Source organism: Eubalaena glacialis, chromosome 12, assembly GCF_028564815.1.
Source record: "Eubalaena glacialis isolate mEubGla1 chromosome 12, mEubGla1.1.hap2.+ XY, whole genome shotgun sequence".
Classification (NCBI taxonomy): Eukaryota; Metazoa; Chordata; class Mammalia; order Artiodactyla; family Balaenidae; genus Eubalaena; species Eubalaena glacialis.
This window is the reverse complement of record NC_083727.1, coordinates 19,048,714-19,069,600: the sequence shown is the minus strand read 5'-3', so window position 1 is coordinate 19,069,600 and position 20,887 is coordinate 19,048,714. Positions and strand designations below refer to the sequence as shown.

The window sequence follows — 20,887 nt, the reverse complement described above, 5'->3', positions numbered from 1 at the left end:
TACCAAGTCTCATTTTAGAGTCTGCTTCCTGCAGTCAAACCTGCTGTTAACTGTTCTAGGCTAGTTCCCAGGAAACAGACTCTCACACTCTGAGGTTTGTGTACACGATGTTTATTAGTGAGTGTTCTCAGTAGCATCTCTAAGAGGGTAAGGCAAGAGGGACTGGGCAGCAGAAGTTAAACTGCAATGCTGTCGTGAAAGAGGTCTCTGCCAATAATGAGGGAGCTCGAAAGACAAAAGGATCTTTCAGAGTTGTCCCAATTATATCCCTTTTCTTACACATACACCACTGAGGTGCAGGAAGCTCTCAGGGAGAAGGCATAACCTCGCGTTGAGTGAGGAGCTTTCTCTGGTAGGGAAGTGAGTACCTCTGTCCAGGCTGAGTACCACCACATCCAGTGCCTAGGTGACTGCAGCCTTACACAAATGCACGTCAGTTTGCATCCTGATGAAGTGTTTCATTACAATCAGGAAAACTTGTTTCTTATTTAAACAGCTTATCGAAATGGAAAGTATTTTTCAGCTAGTATCAGGAAAATATCTTTTCCTTATTATCCCACTTTTTACGAATCTCTCTTCAGAATTTCCTTTCAAAGACAATTAAGACTGTAAGTTACGGTCTGCCCAGCGTAATGAGGCTTTCTCTGGCAGGGACAGGGAGGTTTCATATCTGCCGGATCCAAATCCTCGATAACTAGAGGCCCCTGAAGAGACTGAACATTAAGGGACAAAACTGAATCTAAGTTGCAATTTATCATAAATTTTTTTAGGACCGATAGGAAACATTTTTCTGTACTCCTTCCGTTTGAAGGAGGCAATGTACCGTAGAACTTGAGAGCACACACAGGTAGAAAGTTTCAGCGATGCAAGATGAATAAGCTCTCGAGACCTGCTGTACAACATTGTGCTTACAATTACCAACACTATATTGTGCTCTTAAAAATGTATTAGAAGGGTAGGTCTTGTATTAAGTGTTCTTACCACAATAAATAAAATAAAAATCATAAAATAAAAATCAAATAAAATAAGTGTGCACTCTGAAGCCAGATGGCTGACGTTTACATTCTGGCTCTACCCCCTCTGTGCTTTGGACTTTGGGCAAGGTGCTATGCTTTTTAAAGCTCATGTTCCTTCTCTACAAAATGGGCTAATTATAACCCCTTACAGGGTTGCCACCACTGAGGCAGTGAGAAGCAGAATAATGTGGTTATAAAGAGTGTGGATCTGGCACCAGACCACATGGGCCTGAATGCTGCCTGATACTTACTAATTTAATTTAACCTCTGTTTTCTTATTTACAAAAGAGCGATTGTAATAATAGCACATCCCTAGGGTGTTTATGGGGATTAAGGGAGTTATTACAGAAAAAGCGTTTAGTAGTGCCAAGCAGATGGTAAGTGCTCAATAAATGTGAGTTCTGATGACGAGATGTTGAAGAGGTTTGCAAAGTTTGATGTGAATTTGGTGAAGAAGAGTAGAACCGGTCCTGCTTTAAGTGCCCTTACAGTTTAGTAAATGAGAAGGGCCAGGGCCTAAGTAATGATAAGACTAAGGTGGAACATTATCAGAATTTTAAAAAATGAACAAATAAAGCTCTGTGGAAAATAAAGGAGAAGGATATTAATTTCTAAGGAAAAGTGGCAATTGAAAGACGGAACTTGTAAAGGCAGTTAACCTGAGCCATAAGCAGACAGGCAGAATTTACACTTCCTCATTTATTTGGTTAAAAGTAGGCAACTTCATAATTGACCTCATTGCAAAGAGGTGGCTGAGCAGCGCCATCCGTGTAATTTCCCGAGGCTGTGGAACCAAGTGTCTAAAGCTGCCCAGAGCTATGGCTTTAAGAATCCAAAACACTGCCCCTCTCCCTGCCCTACCTCCTACTCAGCTCCAGTCATCTAGGGCTCCCAAGGGTGGGTACAGAAGTGGTTACCAAAACTCACTTCCCCGTGCAGTCCAAAGAGAGAGCCCCTGGTTATTGATTCTGCTGGCATGAGGAAGTAAGTATTTCTAACCACTTCCCTATGGAGCAGGGGTTACTGTTGTCTGAAGTCATAACTCTTCCTCAAAACGTTAAGTACAGACTAAAGAAAGGCTCCACTCTGTGTAGCTCTAATGAAATACAAGCCCTGTTTCTCAGCCTTTGAGAGTGGTTAAACAGCAAGAGAACTTGGACATCCCTAAGCTGAGTGGCAGGGCAATCATCTGAATTTGCTGTGCTCAGGAGCATCTCTGAAAGATTACAGCCTGGATGGTTAGTCTGGAGGATTGCAGAGGCAAAGGCCATGGAGGCAGGCTACTCTTGCTGTGCCACTGGCCCCGTGTCAGACAAGTCCCTGTACCCCTCTGCACTTCAGTTTTTTTACCTGTGAAATAAGGAAAGTATTAGCTATTGTTATTTGAGTGCTGATAATGTTCCAAACACAACATTTCAGGTAGGTAGTAGTATTCTTTCCTTTTCGCAAATGAAGAAAATGGAATTCAGAGACTTTAAATGACTTACCCAGGGTAACTCAATAAGAGTCAGTATTTAAATTCAGGTCTGTCTCTAACGCCTGTGCTCTAAGGAGCTAGCAGCCCTCCCTAAGCCTGGCATGTCATAGGAACTCAATAAATCACAGCTATTATTAACATCTCAAAATGACATTGACCATAATTACCACCTGCACATAAGAATATGGATTTAAAAAAAGATAGATATAGGGCCTATTTTCCTTTTTGCACTGGCACATACAAATGCCATCTTATGGTTTATAGAGGAACATATTTGCTTCTTAGAATCATGACCTGACCAGAGTTTGGCTTCAGAAAAAAAAAGAGAAATTCCATTTCTGCATGCTGCATGCATTATGTAATAATGGAGAAAAACACTGGACGAGGAATTAATAAGCACTTCATACTTTAAAAACAGATTTTTATTATCTCATTATATCCTGATAACAACTCCCTTATTTTATTTTTATCCTAATTTAACAGATAAGAAAACAGTCTCTGAGTGGAGTAGTAGTATGTCCGGTTGAAACCTGTGCTCCTGTTTTTAATGCCTTTTGTCCAAATTCTACCCCTAAGTAGCCAAACAACTTTTGGCAAGGCATTTCTCTTCTCTTTGTCTGGGGTTCTTCGTCTGTAAAATACATGTGGGCTGTAGATCACCTGATTTCCAAGACATTTCTTCTCTAGTGGCCTTGGCACCTTGCAACCATTAACTATGGCTTCAGGGATGGCCCTTGTTCAAGAGGAAACTCACCCGTCCATGGGTTGGTTGCTTAAAATTGTGCTATTTTTACCCAGTAGTCTTTGTATATGCTTATGGCATTGCATTGATGACTCTGATTAGATTTAGTATTAAATAATATTTTCTTGAAGTTTGATCCTTTACTTTCATTCAGTAGAGCTCTCTGGAAATCTCAATCCTGGGATAAATGAGGCAGAGTTCTCAAGGTGTCTTCACTTTCTTCACACATACAGCTATCTGTAGGGCATTTTTTCAGTCATAACATTAACACTGCTGATTTAGAAGTTATTTATCTTGCATATAGAATACAGAGAAGTTGCTATCTGATTGTCATCTATGTAACACCCAATAATAAGATGGGGATAGTCTGACAAAGCAAAAGCTACTCTGAGCAGAGTGGTCTAGGCATTCATTCCTCAGAGCAGTTGAAAGATTTGCTTTGCAGGAAGCTGCTTCTCCCTTGTAGAGTTGGGCCACTGAACAGTTCCAAGAACAGAGGGAATGTCTTTATTTAAAGATGGTTAATTATCTCTAGGCTAATGGAAGAGACCACCTAGTGACAGGGGTTCTAAACCTCAGGCCTGTGCACGGTTAAATCTCTCTGAAGTGAGGTTGTATTGGGCCGGAGCAATATTTGGTTTTATTTTAATGCACTTAAAAATTTTCCCAGTCTAAGCGTTTCTCAGCTTCATTCATTCATGTTATCTGCCTGCTCCTCAAAGGCATTTTGAAATAGAGGCCCCTGCTTTCCGTGCTTTCATTATGTTCTAAACATTTTACATACATCTTATTTATCCTCAAGATAGAATTGTGTTAGCTATTAGCATCTCCTGTTTACAAATGAGTAAACTGAGGCTCAAAAGGAAGAACTTGCCCAAGGCAAGATCACTTATAGATACCACCAGGATTGGCTGACCATTAAGCTAGAGGCTTAATGGGTCTTGGTTTGCTTGGATTCGTGTCATCTGGCTCCAGTGCCTTCTCAGGTGAGCTTATCAAGGGCCGCTCCATTCCGTGACCTGGATTTATTCTTTCATGTGAACAACCCAAACACACAACTTATTTAAATACAGACATCATCATTAGCGAAACTTAAGCGACTGAGGGTGTCATGATCTTGCCTTCGGTACAGGGATCCCCCTGCACCCACCGTATTCACTACTGAACCCACGATTTTCAAGCCATTGGCAAATTACTGTGTCTGTAATGTCTCTTAAATTATTACTAAAGGAACTTGTTCAGCGGAGAGAAGACCTGGGGAAAGGGGACTTGCATAGTACACGTCTTCAAATCCAAAAGAGAGTCGATATATGTCTATGGTTCCGAAGGGCAAAGCCTGGCAGAGTCAACCTGATAGAAAAACTCCAGTTTATCAGAGCTGCCCATAAATCCTACGGACAGATCCATGCCCGGGGAGCCTTCCTCCCCAGACACTCAACCCCTAGGTTACCACCCGCCTGTGGAGCGCCCGAGCTCGCATCCCCACTGCGACGTAAAGCCGCCTCCGCTAGAGCCGCCCCTACTAAAGCCCTGCCAGCACCTGCCCCGCGGCTGCAGGAAGCACACGGGTCGTCTCCTGGCAACGGCAGACGCGGAGCCAGGGTCGCAGAGCCGGCTCCTAGCTCGGAGCTCAGCCGCTGCCTGGGTCCGCCCCTGCCATGACCACCAAACAAACTAGAAAGAAAGAGGTGCATCGTATCAACTCGGCGCACGGATCGGATAAATCTAAAGAGTAAGGGACCTCTGCCTGCCCATCCCACCCCTGGTCTGACCCCTTGGCCTTTCCACTCGTCCTGGCGCTGCTTCACTGTAGCAAACTATGCCAGGGCACGAGTTTAGATGGCCTCTTGGCAGCTTCTTTCCCTTCTGTGGGAACCCAGACTCGGGAGATTCTTGCCCTCATTCCTCCTCCAGGCCTGCCTCGATCCACCTCCTCCCAGGTTTCCCTATTTCACCTGCTCGGCGGCTGCACTCTGGCTCCCGTCCATGAACCTCCCGCCCCTTCCTGCCCCTCCTCTCCTTCAGAGTCCACCCAGGCACTTAGAAAGGCTGCTGCTTCCTTGCCAAAGAGGCGAGGCTCAAAGTTAGGACCACATCTGCATGGCCCCAGTATTAGCAGAAAGAGACAGAGACAGAGAGAACTTTCACCTCAGTGATGATTCCCTAGTTTGTATCTGCCCCAGTGCAACAACTAAAGACTTTTAGTCAGATTATATCAGACATAAAATAGTTTTTAAAAGTTAAAACTATATAAATATGTAATTCACGTTACTAATGTTTACTCCAAGAAAGTGTACAGACTTTAGCTCATGGAATCTACATGCCTCTCTGACCTGGGGTGGTGTTTGTCGTGTCTGTGTATGTACCTCCTTATTACTTTTTGTCCTCTGGTGTTTCCCCCCCCCTAAAAATACCTAGTTATTAATAACACAGATTTGGGGCTATTATTTGAACTTACAAATTTCTAAAATGTATTCCAGCTATAAGAGAGTGCCAGCTGCTAAACCTAACTCAGTGGGGTCATTCATGTTTTCCCACTATGCCTGTGAGGGGTGGACAGTAAATTCTTTTTAGTTGGGTTCTTCGATTTCGGTCGCCTAATTCTTCATCTCCTTCTTTACCTAAAGAATCCCACATTGAACTTCTGTTCACTGATGCCTAGTATTTAAACTCTTTCCCTCCCTGAACTCCTCTCCCGCACTTATTCCCATGTCTGTGATTCTCTATTCCTAGTTCTGTTTTCTCTCATAAGCAAGCTTCCAGCTTCCTGGCAGATAATCCATTCATTTTTATTAGTAACTTAAATTTCAGATACTATATTACATACGTAAGTGATTTTTAACAGAATTGCTCTCCTGCTACGTACCAGTGTAGGGCAGGTCATTTCAATATTTTCTAGTTGCTTCCATTCTTAAAGGTCCAAGTTCTACAAGACCCTACAGGATCAAGGTCTTTCCCCTTTTCCCCTATTCATTTTCTGACCTTACCTCCCCCTTGTTCACTTACTGTCGTCCTTTTCACATCCTGGAGCACCCCAGGCTTGTTCCTACCTCAGGGCCTTTGCTTTGCTATTTCCTCTGCTAGAAAGTCATTTCCATATGGTTTTCTCCCTCACCTCCTTTAGGTATTTAGCTCAATGCCATTTTCTCATGTCAGCTTCTTTGGCCAACTGGTTTAAAATTGCTATCCCCACTTTCCTGCCAAAACCAAAAACTCCCCGTTTTTCTTTTGCTGCTTTATTTTTTGTCATTAATTGCTTTGCTCATTAACATACTATATATTTTGCTTTAAAAATTATGTTTATGCATATGTCATCTTAATAAAATGTAAGTTCCATGAAGGCAAGAATTTTTCCTCTTCTATTTTATACACTATTGGGTCCTTAGTCATACTTGGGTCATATGTAGTAGGCACTCAAAAATGTTTATTTAATGAATAAGTGAATGACAGTGATTAAATAAAAGACGATAACAGGGTTGCAATACACCAAAAAAAGAAAAGCAAACTTAGTAATGGTTATAATTAATGTACATCGAAGGCTCACAAATCTTAAGGAGCTTTGATTTTAAAGAGTTTATATCCTGAAAGAGATGAGATTGTTAACACCCATTTAAAAAAAAAAAAAAAAAACTGATCAAACCAGATACCATAAAACACAGTGCCTGGCCTGGTTTTGTGGTGATTTTATCACATGATAGAGATAAGATCCCTGCTGATAAGATGTTAACTCTTTCCTTACTGGGACATCCTATTTCTTTTTGAGATGATGTTATTTCTAACAGGTTTTTTTCCCCAGAAAATGTCTGAATTGAATTAAATCAATAAAAGTACATGTATATATTTATGAAAGTAAAAGAGTAAGGACAAATAGTTATACAATATCTAGGCTTTGCTAGAAACTAGCTATTGAGTATTAAACATCAAATCATTAGGTTCTGCTGTAGCATTATATGATAGAATGTGAAGTCCACTGTAAATCATGTTTATCCTCTAAGTTTTACTGAAGAACTAATTATAGATATCAGGCTAAGTCATAGATATAGGTGTCACCTAGCATGGGGCCCAAGGATCAAAGTCTAGCAAGGGTCCAGTGTAATTGTCATTTGAAATATACTGGGGACATTTAGAGTAAGTTTTTATATGTCATTATTTTACCACACCTTGTGGTTATACATCCAATAAATGCAACTAACCCTACATGGTCCTGAGTACAGAAATGAGAGAAAAAGTATTCAGAGCCTTGAAAATGGCCGTCCCATAAAACCTTATTCTCCTACAGCCGCCATCTTTAGCATATCTCTTGTATTCCCTAAACTTATGTGTCAAATTGGGGACAGGACCAGGTCTGGCTTTTGCCTAGTCTGGTGGCTGGCACATAATAGCCACTCACCATTTGTTTATTAAGTGAGTTCATAGTTTAGTTACCTAGCTTGGTTTTCATTCCTTCTAAATTTGATTGAAGCCTGGTTCTCCCTCCTCTTCTGATCTGATCCACTGTTGGCAAAATTCAAAAACTGAGATGTTTCAACTGAGAAAGCAGAACCATCTATGTCCAGCTGTGACCAAATTCATAAGTAGATATGACTTTGAATCACCAAGAATAAGTATGCCAGGTAACTGAGCTGACAGTTTTTACATTAGATTAAGGTATTTCTATTTTATGTATTCTGTATTTCTCTGTATCAGCAAGAATGAAATCTCTGATATAGGGTTCACCCCTGCACCATTTTTTGTGACATTAGATATGTCATTTTTTTATTTTGACATTCAATTTTTTCTTCTTTAAATGAAGGACCATCTACTTAAAATTGTTCCCATTCCAGCATTCCCTGTCCTCCCTTCTCTACTTTATTTTTTCCTCCAGCTCCAAACTATCATGATTCTTTCAGATTTTTTTTAACTCTACTAGATCCATAAGTGAGAGAATTTTGTTACAGTAAAGTGTTCAAAATTTTGATTTAACTTATTGTTCTAATTGGGGGTGTCATCTTTTTAAAATTTCATCTTTGAGAACAATATTTTTTATTGTCATAACAACTGTCACAAATTATGTCTTTCATTATTAGTACCTAATGATAATTGGAAATTACAAACCAATTTAAATTAATCAATTTGAAAACTAGTGTATACTGCAAAGATACCATGGAAGGATTTGTAGTGACACAAGACAAAAATTTGATCTTCTTAGAAGTACTGAATATAAGTCTTGGTGTAGATGACAGACAACTTAAAAGAGGGAAGAGAAGGCATGCAATTTAAGTATTAAGAGTTATTAGAAGTGTTAATGCTTACACTTGAAATGCTAAAATATTTGAAACTTGAGTGGGAAGTTTGAGATAGGAATACAGTTTGGTGTTTATAGTCACAAAATTTTGTTCCACTTCCAACAGCACATTAAAATCAAGATCAAACAGATAATTTGTTGAACTAACAAGAATTATGCAACTTTCTAGATTCTTATAGATGATGAAATCTCATTAGACCTCTTTTTTAAAAATGTATTTTATTGAAGTATAGTTGATTTACAATGTTGTGTTACTTTCTGCTGTACAGCATAGTGATTCAGTTATACATATATATATATATATATATATACATTCTATTTCATGTTCTTTTTCATTATGATTTATCACAGGATATTGAATATAGTTAGACCTCTTTTCAAAGCAGAATGAAATATATTTCATAAAGCTCAAGTTAATCTATACTTACTGAAGTGTGCTTTAAATTTCATAGAATTCTCAAAAAAGATCAACATATTTGTCTATACAAAACTTTGAAAACAAGACTATTACAAGAGTGGAATTATGATTAATACTATGAAAGCAACATAAAATAGAAGAATACATATCTTACTGAGGATTAAATTAAGTGAATTCTTGGTTATACCAGGTCAAAGAGAGAGCTGCTTCAATGAAACCATGCAACAGTGGTTGATAGATAATAGATAATCTATTCCTCTACCACCAGAAATCAAAAAGGAAAAAAATGTGTGTGTGCACGAGAGAGAGAGAGAGAGAGAGAGAGAGAGAGGAAGAGAGAGAGAGAGAGAGAGAGAGAGAGAGAGAGAGAGAAGGGAGATGCCTTTTGTAGCTCTAGGTATAGTCCTTATAGCTCCACAGAAAAAAGCAGAGAGGGAAGAGGAGAAACAGGGCAGGAAACAACACAGGGGTCACACTGAGTTTTGTGACTTACCCAGGTCACCTCTGAGAACCTCAACAACTAAGGTCATAAGTACTCACAATTTAAAAGGTGATCTCTGGTGACAAAAACTTCCCTAGAGGAAAGCCAATTCTTTATGTTCATTTCCCAATGATTCATTGAGCGCTTCTCATGCCCAAGTCTCTGGTTGACTTGGGAGAATAAGGAATTGCAAAACAGGGTACAAGTCCAGGGATTTGTAATCTAGGGGAGAAAAACTAAGATTCAAATAGAAATAACTAGGAAATATACAGTAATGTCCAATTTGTCAGGGAGAACTTGTTGGAAATAATGGAAGGAACCACGTATTGGCATAGGGTTAGATGAGAGAAATCATGACATGTCTAAAATGATGGTTATGTGAGTTAGAGGAGAAGAGAGTCACTTCCAACTGGAGCTGGTCTTTCATCATCTCCCTCTAACAGCCACTCTCCAACTTCGAAAGGCACAAGCTAGTGAGATGGCTAGGGCAGGTGATGGAGATGTTTGAGGCACAGAAAGTCATCTAGGTTGGCTGGAGCAGAGGTATTTCATATGAACGTACCGGCACATAAAGCATCAGAGGTGAGTATGCAGCACGTGAGAAGGACAGATTAAGGAATTTGAACTCTATGTGATGGGGAAACATAGACTGTTTTAAATGTCAAAATGATGATTTATGAGGTACAATTTTACAATTGTCTGAATGGAATTCATGCTGAATTAAGAATCAGGGTAGCAAGAAACGGGTGATGATAATGGGAGATAATGGGGGGATGCTTGCTTCTGGGAACTCTCCATGAGAGTGAGGAACTTTTTTAAAGAAGGGTGAGTGGGTACAGAGCAGACCTGTAAGATGATTGTGGTCAAAGACCACAAAGCCAAGTTACTGACCTTCAGTGGCAGCGGTGATGATGTCCATGTGATGATGCCACCATGTCTGAAAAGAGAAGGAAAAAAAGTGTAAATGAAATTCAGTGACAAATTTCTGAGGGTCTTCCCTTGCTTATTTTTGCACTTTCTTCAGGGCCTGGCACGATGTACGTTTAATAAGGGTGTGTGTACTTTGAGCTAAAATAGAAACCCTGTGTGGCAGCTTGGCCATAAAACCCTCTGTCTCAGAACCAGAGAGAGACTATGAGACCCAGAGGGAAGAGGCCCTGTCAATCATCCCCAGGACACCAGGCAACACTCAGCACGGATTAGGGCATCATATAAATGTCTGTTGCATATTTCTTAAATATAAAAATCTCAGTCAAAAAGCCCTGCTTAATGAGGCTAGGAATAACCTGTTAGTCTTAGTGGGGTCTGCCACTAGTTCTTCCTTTGAAGTAATCTTAATCTGAACATTTGTTTAATAATTTGTTAAAACTTGGCATGGGTTAACAATTATTTCTGGCAATGAAAAAAATTGTTTTAATCAACCAATTTTTATTTTGTTTCCTTTTGGAGGAGAAATGGTTCCTCCTCAATTTACTCTGTAGCATTATTAGAGGAGTAGAAGATGTTAGATTAAAAAGATTTAAATTTACAAACTCATGGAATTCGTACTTCAGCGTTACCTAAAAACAAAATCAAATTTATACTTTGAAACTGACAGCACTGTTGCTAGTGCTTCAAATGAGCAAAGTAATATTACCTCAATCAAAAGTGGTTATTTAAAAATATTTTAGTTGGCTTTACTATTATTTTGACATTTCCAGGTCACAGATTATTGAAATTAAGGGATTAAATAATCTATAAACTGATTAAGCTACTTAATGTGAGATAAAAATGACTAAAATCTGTATCCAAGATGTTAAAAATATACCTTTGATATGATTTGTATAATTTGATATAATTTGTATAATATGAAGTATTGGATAGAAATATTACTAATCTTTCTCACTTTGACCCTTGACAAAGAAGACATGCATATGTTGTCAGAAGAAGTATTCAACTAGGTGCTTTGAAATTTTATTACATTCTTTCCTAGGGTAGGTTCAGGCTAATTAATTCCAGGGTCTAGGGCTATAGGCATGCTGATCTGTATGGCTGAATTAACATATGGTACACTGTAAAAGTAAACTTTATATATAAAGTATATATATATATACACACACACATATGTATAAAGTATATATATAAATATATATATAAAGTATATATATATAAAATATATATATATTTATATTTTTGCTGGTGCCAAATGAATAACATAGTCTAAAGATTTTGTGATTATTTTTATTCCATCCTCTGATGTGATGGGTATCAGAATTACATATATTACTTCAGTTGAAGTCCTCAAAAGGTCAATGTGCCCTTTCTGCTCCCATTTCTTCACCTCTCAATCTTCAATTCAGGGAAGAAATATGTCTAGTTTAGTTATAAATTAATTAAAAAGGCTACTACAGGTCATCCAACCTTGTGGATACACAGGCAAAAGGAGAGGAAGCAGGAAGAACTGTGGCCTGTTTTGCCTGCTTTCATCCCAGGTATGAGCAAGAAACACCGTGAGAGTTTAACCAGGTGAGGTCATGGTCAAAGGTGAAGCCTGTGCTGTACAATCTGCTAACAGAGCTCTTTCCACATACTATTGTAACGAATTAATTAGAAATTAGAGACAAAGCCACATGTTTGCTCCACCTTGGATCAAAGTCTAGGAGGGATTTGTGATCAGTTTGCTCCATAGACAAAGAATAAGGTTAGGAAGAAAATAGCTGGAGTTGTGTAGAAAGGAGAAAAAAAAAGTTTAATTGGAGCTTGTGCATGTACTCACCCAGGGTGCTGAGGACCTGTTGTTTCTTTCATGGATTTTGGTTAAAGTCATTAAGGACATTATGTCATGTATTTGCATATCATGTTTTGTCCTTGCTCTTTAGAATATCAGGTTTGCTGCTGGACAGTGTTAGATCTCGGTAAAAGGCAGAAGCTTCAGATACTAGGGGCCTGTGTTCATTGGGATCAGAACAGCAGAAGAAGCCCCCTCCTATTCTGCTCTCTCCCTTTGTTCCTCCATCTCTCAAGAGGGCTCAGGGGAACATGTGTCACTCCAGCTAAATCTATCCTCTCTTATCCTTTCTTGGAGTTCTCCTTTCCTTCTGACCTGCTCCTGCTTTGTTTTCTTTCTTCTACCCCACAAATTAAGTCATTCTCTGATGGTCTTGCTTCACTCCCCTCTCCTTTATCCCTTTTGATTATCTAAAACAATGATGATTAAAGATGACTGAATTAGCACCCGTGGTCCTTACCATGTAACTGAGCTCAAGTTCAAGGGTACAAATCCACCTGGATGTACTCTCCTACTCCAAGTTAAATATGTCCAAAATGGAGGTCATCATTTTCTCTTCCAAATGTGTAGATTTCCCATGTTTATTTTAGAGCATCTTACTACCATCTTCCCTGCCACCTTGAGTTTCAAGCAGTTATCTTTGACCTTCACCCTCCTTTGTCTGTTATGTCCAGTTGGTTTCCATGTTCTTTTGATTTTCCCTTCAAATTGCTTCTCTACCCTGGCTCAGTGTTCATTTCATAATGATTTGACTTACATACGTCGTGAAATGATTACCACAATAAGTTTAGTGAACATCTGTCATCTCGTGTAGATAAGACATTAAAGAATTAGAAAAAAAAATTTCTTCCTTGTGATAAGAACTCTTAGGATTTAATCTTTTAACTACTTTCATATACTGAGTTGACCAAAAAGTTTGTTCGGGTTTTTCCATAACATCTTATAGAAAAATCTGAATGAACTTTCTGGTCAACCCAATATAATGTACAGCAGCGTTAATCATATTTATCATGCTGTACTTTACATCTCTAGTACTTATTTATCTTATAACTGGAAGTTTGTACCTTTTGGCTACCTTCATCCAGTTCCACCTCTCCACCCCCACCTATGGTAATAACAAATCTGATCTCTTTTTCTATGAGTTTGGTTTGTTTGATTTTGAAGTATAATTAACCTGGAACATGCTGTTAGTTGCTGGTACACAGAGTAGTGATTCGATATTTCTATACACTTCAAAATGATCACCATGATGAAGATGTTACATAATTATTGACTATACTCCCCACACTGTACATTTCATACCTGTGACTCATTTATTTTGTAATTGAAAGTTTGTACCTCTTAATCTCCCTCACCTATTTATTTTCGTATTCACACAAGCAGAGTATATTAAAAAAATAGATAAATGTTGAACTTTTAAAGTTAAATGCCTAATTAAATAATTTTCATCAAACCAAGAGAATAAAGGTTGACATAACAATCTGACTTTAACTATTTTTAATTTTTACATTTTTTAGAGGTTGCAATTTATTTCCTCACGTATTTAATATTTCTGAAGAATATGGCTCAGAATGCCCCTAATGCAAATTAAGTCAATTGTGTATTCTGATTCCTTCAGGGTATTAGCTGATGCTACTTAATAAGGCATGCTGATTATACATTGCATAAATAAACTACCTCCCACTATGAATAAAATCGTGTCTTTACCCTGAGCAGCATGCTCAAAGAAAATAATAGCAAAATTCCAGACCCTCACTTTATTGAAATTTTAACATCCTCGCAGTGGAAGTAATCTAATTAAAGCATATATAGGAGTGTGTATGGCCTGTGTATAAATAAGATTCTGCTTCTTTTAAAACTTTTTCTTAGAAGTCCCTGTGATTTGGTGCCAGCTAAAGTTTTCTTTGGTTTTCAACTCTTATATTTTCTGTTGTATTATATAATCTTGTTAATTGACCTAAGAATTAAAAAAAAATCATTTTGTCATCTTTGCTAGGTATGTGATTAACAAGTGCTTTTAAGTTTTAAAAAGTTATTTCATTAGTGTTTTATTAATAACCAGATTATAAAATATATATTAATGCAAATATGGACTACTTTTATTACATATAAAGACAATTTTGACTTTTTCCCAAGTCCAAATTATACACGGTTTAATTTACCAGGAATAGGTATACATGAAAGACAGACAAAATATATTTTGTTGAATATGACTTGGCAGTCAAATATATCATAGAATCTAGATTTAATTTAACTATGTATTATGAGTCTAGAAACAGATAATACTGCTATCACAATGTGATGTTTGGATTTTCCTAAATTTGCCTTTTAAAATCCCCAGGTTTTCTTTTTCTTTCTTTTTAAAAAACAGGTTTATTGATGTACATTTGACATACAATAAATTGCACATATTTAAAAAATGCATTCTGATAAGTTTTGATGTACATCCACACACATGAAAGCATCAACGCAATCAAGATAATGAACAGATCTACTGTTCAAAAAAGTTTCATTGCCTTCCTTCTGTCTTTCCCTGACCCCAGTCCCCAGGCAATCACTGTTCTATTTTCTGTCACTCTAGATTAGTTTACATTTTCTAGAGTTTTATATAAATGGAATAATAAACTTCCTTTTGTATGGCTTCTTTCACTCATCATAATTATTTTGATATTCATCCATGTTGTTGTCAATAATTAGTGTAGAATTAGTATTATTTCTTCCTTAAATATTTAGTAGACTTTACCAGTGAAGCCATTTGGGTCTGGAGTTTTCTTTGTAGGAAAATATTTAATGCTAAGTTCACTTTATTAATAGATACAGACAAGGGTATTCAATATCTCTAGTCCAATCTATCTCCTCTTTACCAAGGATTCTTAGTTTGTATTCTTCAGGGAACTGATCCATTTCATCTAAGTTATCAAATATGTGGGCATAGAGTTGTTTGTAATATTTCCTTATTATCTTTTTAATGTCTATGGGATCAGTAGTGATGTCTCTTTTTTCATTCTGATTGGTAGTTTGTATCTTCTCTTCCACATTCCTGGTCAACCTGACTAGAGTTTGATCAATCAAAGAACTGGCTTTTTGATTTATTGATTTTTCTCTATCATTTTTATGTTTTCTATTTCTATTAACCTGCTCTAATTTTTTATTAATTTACATTAGATTTAACTTGCTCTCTTCTTCCTAGTTACTTAAGGTGGAAACTGAGTACATTGTTCTGAGACTTTGATTCTTTTCTAATGTAGACATTCTGTGCTATAAACTTCCATTATCTATTGCTTTAGTGGCATCCAGTATATTTTAATGTGTTATATTTTCATTTTTATTCAATTCAGATACTTTTATAACTTCTTTTTTTATTTCTTCTTTAACACATTGGTTAATCATAAATATTTTATCTAGATTCCAAATATCTTCAAATTTTCCAGGTGTTTTGGTTAGAGATTTCTAGTGTAATTTCCATTGGTCAGAGAACATATTTTGTATGACTTGAATTCTTTCAAATTTATTGAGACTTGTTTGATGTCTCAGATTATGGTATGACTTGGCAAATAAAATGTATGTTCTTGAAAAGAACGTTCATCTGGAGCATGAGGGGCAGAGCCTCAGGTGCTCCAGCATCGTCACGAGTTGTGGCAGGGATAGGGGAGGATGGGGGAAATGGCTGCTTCTTCTAGGCACTAGGGAATGCAGCTGGACCTGGATCCAAAGCAGGCTCTCCATATCGACCAGGCTCGGAAGAAAACATCTGGCTGGAGGACCGAGCAGATGCAGAAGGCCAGCCACCCTGTACCTTTGGATTGGAGAATTTATTTAACACATTTACATGTAAGCCGTGTGGCTGACAGGGTCTTGGTGCTCCGGCTGGGTGTCAGGCCTTAGCCTCTGAGGTGGGAGAGCCGAGTTCAGGACACTGGACCACCAGAGACCTCCCAGCCCCACATAATAACAATTGGGGAGAACTCTCCCAGAGATCTCCATCTCAATGCTAAGACCCAGCCCCACTCAATGACCACCAAGCTACAGTGCTGGACACCCCATGCCAAAAACTAGTAACACAGGAACACAACCCCACCCATTAGCAGAGAGGCTGCCTAAAATCATAATAAGTTCACAGACACCCCCAAACACACCACCAGACGTGGTCCTGCCCACCAGAAAGACAAGATCCAGCTTCATCAACCAGAACACAGGCACCAGTGCCCTCCACCAGGAAGCCTGCACAACCCACTGAACCAACCTTACCCACGGGGGGAAGACACCAAATACAATGGGAAATAGCCTGCAAAAAGGAGACCCCAAACACAGTAAGTTAAGCAAAATGAGAAGACAGAGAAATATGCAGCAGATGAAGGAGCAAGGTAAAAACCCACCAGACCAAACAAATGAAGAGGAAATAGGCAGTCTACCTGAAAAAGAATACAGAGTAATGATAGTAAAGATGATCCAAAATCTTGGAAATAGAATGGAGAAAATACAAGAAACATTTAACAAGGACCTAGAAGAACTAAAGAGCAAACAAATAATGATGAACAACACAATAAATGAAATTAAAAATTCTCTACAAGGAATCAATAGCAGAATAACTGAGGCAGAAGAATGGATACCTGACCTGGAAGATAAAATAGTGGAAATAACTACCACAGAGCAGAATAAAGAAGAAAGAATGAAAAGAATTGAGGACAGTCTTAGAGATGTCTGGGACAACATTAAACACACCAACATTCCAAAATTGATAAACCATTAGCCAGACTTATCAAGAAAAAAATGCAGAAGACACATCAACAGAATTAGAAATGAAAACAGAGAAGTAACAACTGACACTGCAGAAATGCAAAGGATCATGAGAGATTACTACAAGCAACTATAAGCCAATACAATGGACAACCTGGAAGAAATGGACAAATTCTTAGAAAAGCACAACCTTCTGAGACTGAACCAGGAAGAAATAGAAAATATAAACAGACCAATCACAAGCACTGAAATTGAAACTGTGATTAAAAATCTTTCAACAAGCAGAAGCCCAGGACCAGATGGCTTCACAGGTGAACTCTATCAAACATTTAGAGAAGAGTTAACACTTATCCTTCTCAAAGTCTTCCAAAATATAGCAGAGGGAGGACACTCCCAAACTCATTCTACGAAGCCACCATTACCCATATACCAAAACCAGACACAGATGTCACGAAAAAAGAAAACCACATGCCATGGCACTGATGAACATAGACGCAAAAATCTACAACAAAATACTAGCAAACAGAATCCAACAGCACATTAAAAGGATCATACACCATGATCAAGTGGGGTTTATCCCAGGAATGCAAGGATTCTTCAGTATACGCAAATCAATCAATGTGATACACCATATTAACAAATGGAAGGATAAAAACCATATGATAACCTCAATAGATGCAGAAAAAGCTTTCAACAAAATTCAACACACATTTATGATAAAAACCCTCCAGAAATTAAGCATAGCAGGAACTTACCTCAACATAATAAAGGGCATATATGATAAACTCACAGCCAACATCGTTCTCAATGGTGATAAGCTGAAACCATTTCCACTAAGATCAGGAACAAGACAAGGTTGCCCACTCTCACCACTATTATTCAACATAGTTTTGGAAGTGTTAGTCACAGCTATCAGAGAAGAAAAAGAAATAAAAGGAATCCAAATAGGAAAAGAAGAAGTAAAGCTGTTACTGTTTGCAGATGACATGATACTATACATAGAGAATCCTAAAGATGCTACCAGACAACTACTAGAGCTAATCAATGAATTTGGTAAAGTAGCAGGATACAAAATTAATGCACAGAAATCTCTTGCATTCTTATACACTAATGATGAAAAATCTGAAAGGGAAATTAAGGATACACTCCGATTTACCATTGCAACAAAAAGGATAAAATACCTAGGAATAAACCTACCTAAGGAGACCAAAGACCTGTATGCAGAAAACTATAAGACACTGATGAGAGAAATTAAAGGTGATACAAACAGATGGAGAGATATACCACATTCTTGGATTGGAGGAATCAACATTGTGAAAATGACTATACTACCCAAAGCAATCTACAGATTCAATGCAATCCCTATCAAACTATCAATTGCATTTTTCACAGAACTAGAACAAAAAATTTCACAATTTGTATGGAAATACAAAAGACTGTGAATAGCCAAAGCAATCTTGAGAAAGAAAAACGGAGTTGGAGGAATCAGGCTCCCAGACTTCAGACTATACTACAAAGCTACAGTAATCAAGACAGTATGATACTGGCACAAAACCAGAAATATAGATCAATGGAACATGATAGAAAGCCCAGAGATAAACCCACGGGCATATGGTCACCTTATCTTTGATAAAGGAGGCAAGAATATACAATGGAGAAAAGACAGCCTCTTCAATAATTGGTGCTGGGAAAACTGGACAGCTACATGTAAAAGAATGATATTAGAACACTTCCTAACACCATACACAAAAATAAACTCAAAATGGATTAAAGACCTAAATGTAAAGCCAGTCACTATAAAACTCTTAGAGGAAAGCCTAGTCAGAACACTCTATCACAGCAAGATCCTTTTTGACCCACCTCCTAGCGAAATGGAAATAAAAACTAAAATAAACAAATGGGACCTAATGAAACTTAAAAGCTTTTGCACAGCAAAGGAAACCATAAACAAGACCAAAAGACAACCCTCAGAATGGAAGAAAATATTTGCCAATGAAGCAAATGACAAAGGATTAATCTCCAAAATATATAAACAGCTCATGCAGCTCAATATCAAAAAAAACAAACAACCCAATCAAAAAATGGGCAGAAGACCTAAATAGACATTTCTCCAAAGAAGATATACAGATTGCCAACAAACACATGAAAGGATGCTCAACATCACTAATCATTAGAGAAATGCAAATCAAAACTACAATGATGTATCACCTCACACCAGTAAGAATGGCCATCATCAAAAAATCTACCAGCAATAAATGCTGGAGAGGGTGTGGAGAAAAGGGAACCCTCTTCCACTGTTGGTGGGAATGTAAATTGATACAGCCACTATGGAGAACAGTATGGAGGTTCCTTTAAAAACTAAAAATAGAACTACCATATGACCCAGCAATCCCACTCCTGGGCATATACCATAATTCAAAAAGAGTCATGTACCTCAGTGTTCATTGCAGCACTGTTTACAATAGTCAGGACATGGAAGCAACCTAAGTGTCCATTGACAGATGAATGGATAAAGAAGATGTGGCACATATATACAATGGAATATTACTCAGCCATAAAAAGAAACGAAATTGAGTTATTTGTAGTGAGGTGGATGGACCTTGAATCTGTCATACAGAGTGAAGTAAGTCAGAAAGAGGAAAACAAATACTGTATGCTAACACATATATATGGAATCTAAAAAAAAAAAAAGGTTCTGAAAAACCTAGAGGCAGCACAGGAATAAAGACGCAGATGTAGAGAATGGACCTGTGGACATGGGAAGTGGGATGGGTAAGCTGGGGCGAAGTGAGAGAGTGGCGTTGACATATATACAGTACCAAATATAAAATAGATAGCTAGTGGGAAGCAGCTGCATAGCACAGGGAGATCAGCCTGGTACTTTGTGACCACCTAGAGGGGTGGGATAGGGAGGGTGGGAGGGAGACACAATAGGGAGGGTATATAGGGATATATGTATACGTATAGCTGATTCACTTTGTTATACAGCACAAAGTAACACAACATTGTAAAGCAATTATACTCCAATAAAGATGTTAAAAGAAAAAAAAAAGAATGTTCATCTGTTGTGATGAAGTGTTCTGTAAACGTCAATTAAGCCAATTTTGATGGACAGTATTCTATATTTTATATCTTCTACAGCCCTGATTGATTCTACAAGCTGATTTATTTTTGGTCAGCTTGTTCTATCAGATATTATGAATGATATTTCTATCTTCTACTATATTTATGAATTTATCTATTGATTCTTATAGGTCTATCTGTTTTTGATTCATGTATTAACAAAAGTTTAGAATTGTTATCTCATCTCAATGGATTTTCTTTTTTATCATTATGAAATTTAAATTTTTAATCCCTGATAATATTGTTTGTTCTGGGATCTACTTTTTAAAACATTTGTTTTTGTTAATGTTAACATGATAAACATTTTTACATCTGTTTATTATTTGTTTGTATATATAAAGTATTTCTTATAGATAGCATATAGTTGGATTTGCTTTTTATCTAATCTTACAACCTGTCCCTTTTAATTCAGGTATTTAGACTACTTACATTTAATGTGATTACTAATATTGCTAAGTTGAAATCTATTGTCTTGCTATTTGTTTTCTCTTTGCTCTATCCTTTGTGTTCCTTTTTTCTTCTTCTTCCACAATGTTTTGGATAATTTTAAAATTTCTATTTATCTCCTTTGTTGGCTTCTTTTGGTGGTCACTATAAACTCTTTACTGTTTATAGTACACATTTTTAACTTATCATCCTCTACCTTCTTTTGATATTATATCAGTCAAGTCACATTTAATATAAAAAACATTGTAATAATATATATATTCACCTCCAAACTTTAAGCCTTTGTTTTCATACATTTCACTTTTTTATCTTTTTTAATTAATTTATTTATTTATATTTATTTTTGGCCGTGTTGGGTCTTCGTTTCTGTGTGAGGGCTTTCTCCAGTTGCAGTG

At 37.5% G+C, this 20,887-nt stretch overlaps 1 protein-coding gene across 1 annotated transcript in view; it reads left to right on the top strand.

Annotated features, from left to right (window-relative positions):
* Positions 1-4,893: 4,893 nt before the first annotated feature.
* The window catches only part of ADGB (androglobin), a 166,218-nt gene continuing 150,224 nt past the window's right edge, over positions 4,894-20,887 (top strand). The window contains exon 1 of the mRNA XM_061206749.1: positions 4,894-4,967. Coding sequence (XP_061062732.1) covers positions 4,894-4,967 — 74 coding nt within the window. The remainder of the gene's footprint in view (positions 4,968-20,887) is intronic.